General features: G+C 43.7%; 1 protein-coding gene across 2 annotated transcripts in view; it reads right to left on the bottom strand.

Annotated features, from left to right (window-relative positions):
- Nucleotides 1-2,846: 2,846 nt before the first annotated feature.
- Nucleotides 2,847-10,788, bottom strand: part of LOC148533754 (cytochrome P450 2K6-like) — an 83,263-nt gene continuing 75,321 nt past the window's right edge. Inside the window, exons 10-11 of one of the 2 annotated variants that reach the window (XR_015877684.1) lie at nucleotides 6,781-6,845; nucleotides 3,102-3,121 (exon numbers count right to left, since the gene is read on the bottom strand). Coding sequence is in view for 1 of the 2 variants with exons in the window: in XM_088467242.1 (XP_088323368.1) it covers nucleotides 2,943-3,121 (179 nt within the window). In the remaining variant the exon portion in view is untranslated. Of the gene's footprint in view, nucleotides 3,122-6,780; nucleotides 6,846-10,788 lie in introns of both variants that reach the window. The other variant, XM_088467242.1, reaches the window with a different exon arrangement.

Genomic DNA, 10,788 nt, shown 5'->3' with positions numbered 1-10,788 from the left:
TATATACAAATAATAGAAGATCTGAACTGGGGAATCCAGCACAGTTGACTCTTTATTTTAGCTATTGCATAGAGTTAGAATACACACAATGATTTCAGGATTACATCATACTATGTGGTCTATTTACTAAGCCTTGGATGGAGATAAAGTGTACGGAGATAAAAATACCAGCCAATCAGCTCCTGTCATTTTTCAAACACAGCCTGTGACATGGCAGTTAGGAACTGATTGGCTGGTACCTTATCTCCGTTCACTTTTTCTCCATACAAGGCTTAGTAAATAGACCCCTATGTGTCTGATCTTTATAAAGTTGTCTTTTGAAAGAACTGCAGGTCCAGAATGTCTGCAGCTGTAAACAAATGACCCTAATGGCCGAGTCACACTGCCCGATAGATACAATGTTTCTACTGCTGGCACTAGATGGAAAAGGGTCACATCTAGGTGGGATATTGTTGGAGCTTGAACAGGATAGTGATGGCCAGTCAGGGAGACATGTTCTCAGTAGTAATAATATTGTTTTACATTGTTTTCAACTATGCTGACAGAAGGACTGACAGAGGTTACACCCTGACACATTTGAGGGCTGTGTAGGACTCAGGCTGTGTAGGATGGGTTCAAATCCCAACAGTGGCAAGCCAAACATGCAGAATCCCTCTTCCCTCCCTTAGTGGTGCCTAACCCTAGCCTCCCTGGTTGGTGTCTAACCCTAAACCCCCACCACGGTGGTGCCTAACCGTAACCCCCTTCCCCCACCCTAAACCTAAGCCTCCCTGGGGGGGTGCCTAACCCTAACCCCCCCTCCCCACAGCCTAATCCTAACCCTCCCGGGGGGTTCCTAACCCAAAGTCCCCCCCGTGAGTGCCTAAACCTAACCCTCCCCCCCCCCCGCAGCTAACACTTACCTGGCTCCATTGTCTTACGATCGGGATGCCGGCTGTCAGGATTTCGACGCCGGTATCCTGATCCCTAAGGTGAAAGCGGCCGGCATCCCATCCACCGGCAGTATAACTACATCCCATGTAGGACAAAGGCTGTGTAGGACTGTTTCATTAGATTACCAATGGGGAGAAGGGAAGCGGAGGGATTTGAGTTAGGGATTCTTATTAAGGTCATTGCCCCTGACTGAGGGCCTGATTCACAATTGTACGCTAATGCCAACACTGCTGCGAATATGTACACAACAGATGTGAGAACAATTGCAAATGTTACAGCCGCCGGGATTTGTATGAAGACAATCACTGGCTGCTTCACAAATACAAGCGACTGCAAACACAAAATGGAGCATCGGACGCATCCGCTTCTGTACCTCCCTCCACCGCGCAATCAGACCCACTGAGAGAGAAACATGACAGTTCTATTACCTTATCTAAGGAAATAAATGAAGACTTTAACATGTCCATGTGATAAGAGGAAGGCTGAAAGAATAAATTCTCTGGTATCAGATGTAAATAATAGAAAGCTATGTAATAATAATCAAATATCATTATTTATTAAGTATGTAATAAAATGAAACATGAAAACAAAATGACACAAGTACATGAAAATGATTATACAAGCGCTGTGGAACAGTGATGTACGGTCAGGTGAGGCAGAGCCTTTCCTGTCATACTTAGGTATGCTCCAAAGTTTTGACTATAAAAATTAGAAAAAGAAAGAAAATATTATAACTATCTTCTTGAATTATTCTAATCATAAAAGTGTGAGGCAGGTGAGGCACTGCCTCCCCTGTCTATATTTTCTGCACATCCCTGATCAAAACACATCAAATTTCCAGCAGTATATACTGCTGCACCTTTGTATAATGTTCACATGAACCCTCGGGCTCATATCTGTAAATCTGGCTCTGACACTAGCCAGTGCCTCCCCAGCCATTTACCTCACAGCACGTCACTGCTGAGGAATCTTCTATAGTTACCCGTATAATGGGCCTTATTCAGGTTGGATTGCAAGGCTGCGTTCGAACGCAGTCGGGCGATGGTTGTGCCCTGTGCATGCATATGCATCGCAGTGCGTGTGGGCGAACATGCCGCTGTGATCGGGAAGCGATCGCAGTGAGCATGCAGTCCCATCTCATAGTGATTGACATGAAGTGACTGGGGGTGGAGAGTGGGGGTCATCGTCGGTACACAGGCATAACTGTGCGTTTGAACGCCGTTACAGGGGCGTGTATAATTAAGCCCCTGCGATTGCATACGCTGGCAGAGGTCTAGATGGCAACAGGAAGTTTAGCAGTTTGTGAGGTAGGGTCCGATCAACCACAACTGTTCGAATGGATCCGATGTTACCGATGTTATCGCTGACTTGCGGATGCATGTCATGGGAAGTGGGCGGCTTTATACAGTGATGGGCGTCTTGGTATAGTGCTGCGGTTGCCGTGCGATTGCATTCATTAGCATATTTTCGCTGCGAGCCGATGCGTGCGAACGCAGACTTACGATCCGTGCTAAATGAGGCCCCAATGTTCTTTACCTCACAACAACAAAAGCAGTGTTACCAGCATTATGGAGGTGTCTTGGATACACTTATTTATTGAGGTGTCCACATCCCATTGAATTTGGGAATTGCTCAGATTACACAAAGTAGAAGTAAAGGGGTCCATGACACGTTAATATTTTGTTATTTTGTTCCCTCCTTACTATTGTGTTTGGCAACATATATGGCTAAACATTTCCTGCGTATCACGAGTGATGGAGAGTAGAATGCTCCACAGTATTATCATCCATACCAATTATCATTCATTTATCATAAGCGAAAGCACTAATTCCAAATATGTTACCAGTAGCTGCAACATTAGTGCTAGGGAAGGAAATATTTCTTAACATTAAAAACCTTTTAAACTTTGAATATCTGATACAGTACTGTTCTTTCCTTTTGATGTTGTAAGTCTTAATAATGTGAGATACTGTATGCAGCTTTCAGAATAGCTTGTGTGAATAGACGTTCTAGCTTCGGGGTATAGCACAGGTATCGTAAGGCTGTGGGGCAAAATTAGAACCAGGTACAGGTGTAAGGTCCAGTTTAGCTCCGGGAGGACCCTGGAATGTGAAGTTCTGCAGCAACGTTGTGAAGAACAGAAACAGCTCCATTTTAGCCAGGGTTTTGCCAACACAGCTCCTTTTACCTGGGACAAGCAAAAATAAGAAACACTAGTATCAGTTACAGTAATTGCTACAGATAGTGAATATCTATCACATTGTAGTCACTTTACCCTGGAGTGTAAGTGGTTATTGTGACCATTTTTGAGGACTGAAAATTATGAGTGAAATTAAGTTGGAAATAGTCATGGGTCAAATATTTTGCACATGATATGCTCATCCCAATTTATGTGTGTAAAATATATTATATAAATAGATATAGATATAGATATACAGTCGTGGCCAAAAGTTTTGAGAATGAAACAAGTATTGGTTTTGAGAAAGTTTGCTGCTTCAGTGTTTTTAGACCTTTTTGTCAGATGTTACTACAGGTTGAGTCTCCCATATCCAAAATGCTTGGGACCAGGGGTATTTTGGATAACGGAATATTCCGTATTTTGGAATATTTGCATTTAATACTTAAATTTCTTGGGAATGGGACCCAAATATACACACAGAAAGCATTTATGTGTTATATACACCTTATACACACAGCCTGCAGGTAATTTTATACAATATTTTCAATAATTGTGTGGCTCAAACAAAGTTTGTGTACAGAAATTAAATTAATTTATGATTCATATTTCATATACACCTTATACACACAGCCTGTAGGTCATTTTATACATTATTTTTAATAATTTGTGCCTTAGACAAAGTTTGTGAACATCAACAATCAAAGGTTTCACTATCTCAGTCAAGCCAAAAAAATTACGTATTTCGGAATACTTGGATATGGGAGACTCAACCTGTATGTATACTGAAGTAAAAGTACAAGCATTTCATAAGTGTCAAAGGCTTTTATGAACAATTATGCAAAGAGTCAATATTTGCAGTGTTGACCCTTCTTTTTCAAGACCTCTGCAATCCGCCCTGGCATGCTGTCAATCAAATTCTTGGCCACATACTGACTGATGGCCGCCCATTCTTGTCTAATCAATGCTCGGAGTTTGTCAGAGTTTGTGGGTTTTGGTTTGTCCACCCGCTTCTTGAGGATTGACCACAAGTTCTCAATGGGATTAAGGTCTGGGGAGTTTCCTGGCCATGGACTCAATATTTCAATGTTTTGTTCCCCGAGCCACTTAGTTATCACTTTTGCCTTATGGCAAAGTGCTCCATCATTCTGGAAAAGGCATTGTTCATCACCAAACTGTTCTTGGATGGTTGGGAGAAGTTGCTCTTAGAGAATGTTTTGGTACCATTCTTTATTCATGGCTGTGTTCTTATTCAAAATTGTGAGTGATCCCACTCCCTTGGCTGAGAAGCAACTCCACACATGAATGGTCTCAGGATGCTTTACTGTTGGCATGACACAGGACAAGGACTTTTGGAGGATGGTCTGGTGTCAAGAAGGGCAGCAAAGAAGCCACTTCTCTCCAGGAAAACATCAGGGACAGACTGATATTCTGCAAAAGGTACAGGGATTGGACTGCTGAGGAGTGGGGTAGAGTTATTTTTCAGATTGTTTAGGGCATCTGGAAAAACACTTGTCCGAAGAAGGAAAGGTGAGCGCTATCATCAGTCCTGTGTCATGCCAACAGTAAAGCATCCTGAGACCATTCATGTGTGGGGTTGCTTCTCAGCAATTTTGGGTCCATGGCCAGGAAACTCCCCAGACCTTAAACCCATTGAAAACTTGTGGTCGATCCTCAAGAGGCGAGTGGACAAACAAAAACCCATAAATTCTGAAAAACTCTTCTAACCCTAACCACAGCCTAACCCTATTCTAACCCAACCACAGTCTAACCCTAACCAAAGCCTAACTCTAACCACAGCCTAACCCTATTCTAACCCAACCACAGTCTAACCCTAACCAAAGCCTAACTCTAACCACAGCCTAACCCTAACCACAGCTTAACCTTATTCTAATCATAACCACAGCCTAACCCTAACCACAGCCTAACCCTTACCCTAACCACAACCCAACCCTAATCTAAGACTAACCCTAACCACTGCCCTATCGCTAATCTAACCCTAACCACAGCCTAACCATAACCCTAATCTAACATATTCTGGCTGTAAACATTCACGTCAGTGTTTCTTGTTACCTACATTAGAATGATTAGACCAGGTGTTCTGGTTGTTTTAATACTATCAAAAGGAAGAAAAGTATGTATAATGGGTGCACACTGTCTCTAAAACATCTTTATTCAAAACCATTAAAATAGCAGCCAAAATATTAAAATGGATACAAATAAGTGAGGAGAAAGAAATATTGTGATTAAAAGAAAAAAGCTGTATTTCACACAATGTGGTACATTAAGGATAGTTAGGATCATTCAATGATCTTCCATACAATAATTTTATTTAAATAAGTTGCTTTTGTGTTAAATTGTTAGGAGGATATGAACAGAAAATTGGGCTAATTATTCTGGTATGCAGCAATTTATTATAAATCTATAATATTTAGAGATCCATACAAAATGACAAAATAAATAGTGAGATAAATCCTGTTTCTCACACATAGGGGCATATCCAATTAGCCGCGGGGTTTACCCCGCGGCTAATTGGCGCACTGGGCGAGATTCATTTAGCGGGGATTCCACGCGCGGGTGTCCCTGAGACCCCGCTGTTTGATTTTACCTCGCGCCTCTTGTAGGTGCAAGGTAAAATCAGCGTGAGGCCGCCCTGTTCGGCCTCACGCGAGAGGGTATTACACACTGTTTCCGCGTTGCATATGCCCCATAGTTATATATCATTACCCCGATAATTAACAATCCATCTTGAAGTGAGTGCCGGAGCAATTCATCATTGTTCCGGCGCAGAGACAGCTGATCCGAAAATCAGCCGTCTCCCTGGAGCAGTGAATCTTTTCATTTCGGAGCAGTAGGACAAGTGTGCATACGTGACATACAGGTCGCGCATGCGCACAAGAGCCCCGACGTCTGGCGGAAGGAGCAGGACTGCTTCCCATAGGAATCTGAAGATGGAGAATGGTCCCGCACTCAAGCTCTGAAAATATTGTATTTTTGGAGCTTGATGAATTCTGTTCCCATATCAGTGAAGGTCAGCAGGAGATATCTGTAATATCTACTGCTTCACTTTCTTTATGAATGGCCCGATAAACTTCATTTTTACAATTGCACCTGCTTTTGTAAAGATTAAGTGATGATGAATAGGCCTCTAAGGGGTCTATTCATCATCCCTTAACTTTTACAAAAGAGGGTGAAAATTAACATTTTCCCCTGCTTTTGTAAAAATGAAGTGTCAGGGCTATTCATTAACAGTGTAACGCAGGAGATATTACAGATATTTTCTGGTTACAATTCTCCCTCAATAATTTCCACAGTCTCCATACATAGTATGGGAATGTAGAAATGATATAATTCATGAAGTTCCGAAAAAGCATTTTTTCGGGACTTGTGAGTGATACTGTACGCCACCCTGAGATGGCATACAGTGGGGTCTATTTTCTAAGCCTTGGAGAGAGATAAAGTTGATGGAGATAAAGCCAACCAATTGGCTACTAACTGTCATTTTTCAAACACAGCCTGTAAAGTGACAGTTAGGACATGATTGGTTGGTACTTTATCTCCATCCACTTTATCTCTTTCCAAGGCTTAGTACATAGACCCCAGTATCTGATACCATTAAAAAGTTGCCTTTTACATGGCACTTTGTGCAGTGTAAAAGGTCTGTGTCCTACCTGTGGCTCGCCCTGCTCCTCGCTCCTCTGCTCCATCGGCCACAGGACCTGGCTCTATGTTCTGGCTGGAAGGAGAGAAGAGCCGTCACATGAAGTAGGGTGAGAAGCGGCAGAGAACATCGGCTGCCTCAGTGCAGCTCCTAGTGTCAGTGAGTAGGGGTGTTCTGAGACACCCGACAGTGGAGCCCACAGTGGGGGGTGGGGGAACTCACCAGAGGAGCCGGTATTGGGGGAAGGGGTACAGAGAGCCGGCAGTGGGGTGGGGGATGGAGACACACTACACTGGAGCCAGCAGCGGGAGGTGGACACTGTAACCTCAGCGCAGCTCCTGGAGGCAGTTAGTAGGAGTTTTCTGAAACACCCGACAGTGGAGCCAGCAGCAGGGTGGACCCACCATAGAGAGAGGAGCCGACATCGGGGTAAGGGGCACCGAAAGACGGCAGCGTTGCACTGTAAACAGGTCCCGGGCAGCTGGGGTAGGGAAGGTAGAAAAAGTACAAAGGATCCAGCAGTGGCGGAAAGGGACACAGAGAGCCGGCAGCGGGGAGGGGGTGTGTGCATTTTAAGGAGGAGCCGGCAGCAGGGGAGGGGGGGGGCACACTACACAGGACCCGACGGGGGGAGGGGGGACACTGACAGCTACACTTCCATATGCGGTCAGGACAGTGCAGATAAAGGGGAAATGTATCACATTTCCGAAAAGGTGTCTTCGCAGAAATAGCATCTTTTCGGAAGTGATACTTTAGTAATGCAGAAATAATGATGGGACTAAATTTAACAATGAACTCGTGGAGAGTTCAAAATTAAAATATCACACATGTAATTTTTAACATGATGAATAGGACCCTATAGGTGTAAATATCGTTGAACAATCTCCCGGGTGTACATATATACATGCACGTATAAACATATATACACACATTAATTTGTTATATTACATACAATAAATTAATAACAAAAGGTGCAAAGGTGTAGGAAGATATCAACAGTAATAACTTAACAATGTAACACGAAAGCAACTTATAAGAAAACTCTTACATGGAAGATGATTGACTCATCCTAACTATCCTTAATGTACCACATTGTGTGACCGCTATCGTGACATACAGTTTTTTCTTTTAATCACAATAATTCTTTCTTCTCACTTATCTCTAACCATTTTAATATTTTTGCTGCTATTTTAATGGTATTGAATAAAGACATGTTTTAGAAAGACAGTGTGCACCCATTATACAGTTCTTACTTTCCTTTCTTTTGTTTGCATTATGAATATTTAAGTTAGGTGTAGCACCACCAGTATATTATTTAATAATTTGTTTAATAAACTTATCTTCTGGGTCTCTTGTCATTAGTTGTTTCATTTTTCTTGTGCAACTTATCCTTCTCTTTAAGCTGTGGTTGTTTTGCCAGTTAAAGATACAGTCATGCCACCCTAGGGCCTTCTAGCAGAGAGAGTAAGATACCTTCTGTAGTCTATTCACTTTTTACATATCCCTCCCCATAGTGATGGGAAATTAGGCATCATGATCTCTCTGGACAGTACATCAACATTTTTATGCAAGATGCCTGGCCTATGTTTTACAGTATATTTGAAATCTTGTGATGCCTGGAACCAATGAGTCACCTTGGAATTTAGATCCCAGTATGTGTGCACCCAGTGCAAAAGCATATAGGAGCTTATTCAGAGTCGGTCGTGAGCGCTGAGCGCTCGCGACCGACTCGATGTTGCCCCACAGCGCATGTGCACGACGGAGCCGGCTCTGTCGTGTGCATGCGCGAGACCCGGCTAACGACGGGCACTCCGTCGTTAGGGGTCTTGTAGCAGACGGTGCGAGCTGTCAATGTTGAGTGACAGCTCGTCCCGTTTGCTGGGCGGGCCGGGGGCGTGCCCGGCCAAACTGAGGAGTTCCTGTCGGAACGCTTGCCGTTTGGGGGCGGCCCCACTGACATCATTGCTGATGTCAGTGGGGAACTTCCTGCTCAAACAGAGCAGGAAGCTCCCTGGGGCTTACGAGTGCCCAGACCCTACCCTAGGGTCTGGTCGTAAGCCCCAATGGTTGCGATGGTCTTGACCATCGCGACCATCACCCATGTCGGTCATTAGAGCTGTGGGTGGTAACCCACAGCTTAACGATCTACAAGGAGGCGGCCGTTCAGGATGCAAGCGGCCGCCCTGATTTAGAGCGACCGCTTGCATCTAACGACCGCCTCTGAATGAGGCTCATAGGTCCTCATTTACTAATGAGCTTTACACTGAGTGATACATTTCACTGTGTATGATAAATGGTGCTCCAGCCAATCAGCTCCCAACTGTCATTTTTCTAACAGTTGACAGTTGGGAGGTGATTGGCTGGAGCACCATTTATCATACACAGTGACATTTATCACTTGTTTTGGTGATAAAACTCGTTAGTAAATGGGGGCCATAGTGTGCTACGTAGGAGAACTTCCTGCCTAGTAAATAGTACTCAGTGGCCCATTTTGCATGAAGGTACTCTTTCTTGAACATTTTGCTTTCCCAGGAACAACTTCCAACTTAAGTAGAGGAACGGATTGTCTACCCCTTCCTTTACATGTGAAAGCACTACTTCCAATCTTCCACTATGTTTGGCAGAAAAATCTCTGACTGAAGTTGGGTGCTTGGAGTGCTGAACAAAAGGTTTATCTGCTGAGTCCATCCAAGCTAACAAATATGGACAGTTCTTCTTCTACACTTCTGTAAGGGCAGCACCCTTTATTAACAAGAACGTACAGCATATCTTCCGTTTTGGCTTGATGTGGATTAGGAAAGTTGAACCTGTTTTATTGTGACTCTAATGATGACTGCACACAGTTCATCGCACTAGTCACCGGCCAACCGGTTTGGCATTGGTCACCCTGCCAACAGGAAATAGAAAGCTTATATAGCCACGAGCTACACCCTAGCTTTGATTGGATTCAAACCCATTTTTCCTAATAACTTTCTTGTTGCCTTTATAAGGCTGATTAGACCAGGTGCTCTGATTGTTTACCTGCTAGAGATACCATGGGGCCTGCTATATTTATATGTGTATGTATATACATCCATCCAAGCTGTTCTCTATATTAAGAATACTGTAAATATTATTAGTTCCACATATTGCAATATATGTTGTGCTGACCAACTCATGCCAAAGTCTTTCCATCTAGGCAGTCCTATGAAATCAGAAATTTAATCAGTATAATTGCTTTATTCTATACCAGATATCACTCAGATGTTTTATTTGGTAAGTACTATGCTTTAAAAGTGGTTTGAGGCCAACCTGCACACAGGCTTAAAAGTAGGACATCACCAACGCCAATTAGCTGCTGGGCATGCACCCGGAAATGGTGACATTGGGCCTGACTAAGAACTGGACACAATGGAGTTTACGGACCCAGATCGAGCGTTGGTTTGCCAACGCTCATGCGTATAAGCCACACTGTGCGTGCACAGCGATCGCATTGCGATTACGGACGCACGGAGGAATCCATTGGAGAGTGCGTGACAGGCTGTCAGCTTCTAGGGGTGGTGATCGGGGAGTGGTCTGAAAAACGCAGGCGTGTCTGTCCGTTTGAATGTCATTTCATGGGCGTGCATAAATTAGCCCTTGCAATCTCCTGTGTAGCTCCTATGCAGCTCTGCGTGCAAGGAGAGCACCCAAGGCGGTGGGCAGGTCTGACCTGAAGCAAGGGCAAGAGGACTGCTCGATGTTACCGATATATTCGCACATAAACAACGTTGTACGCATATGAGAAGGCAGCATTGGGTGTCCTTATGCTCGGGTAAGCTTTGCGACCATTAGCATAATTTGAACAGCTGGGATTGCCTTAGTGTTCGCCTGTGAATCAGGCCTTATATTTTTATATCTTAATGTGCACTAAAATAAACTCTTTGTAGTCCGTAAAAAAACTGCCTATAGGCAGAATAAATGCACATAAATGGTGGTATTCTGTGTATTTATACATTGTGGATTTTTGTGTCAAGTGCCTAGTACCAATCCAATGCCA

The sequence above is a fragment of the Taudactylus pleione genome, unplaced genomic scaffold, assembly GCF_031769625.1.
Source record: "Taudactylus pleione unplaced genomic scaffold, aTauple2 ptg000070l, whole genome shotgun sequence".
Classification (NCBI taxonomy): Eukaryota; Metazoa; Chordata; class Amphibia; order Anura; family Myobatrachidae; genus Taudactylus; species Taudactylus pleione.
This window is presented reverse-complemented; position numbering and strand designations above follow the sequence as displayed.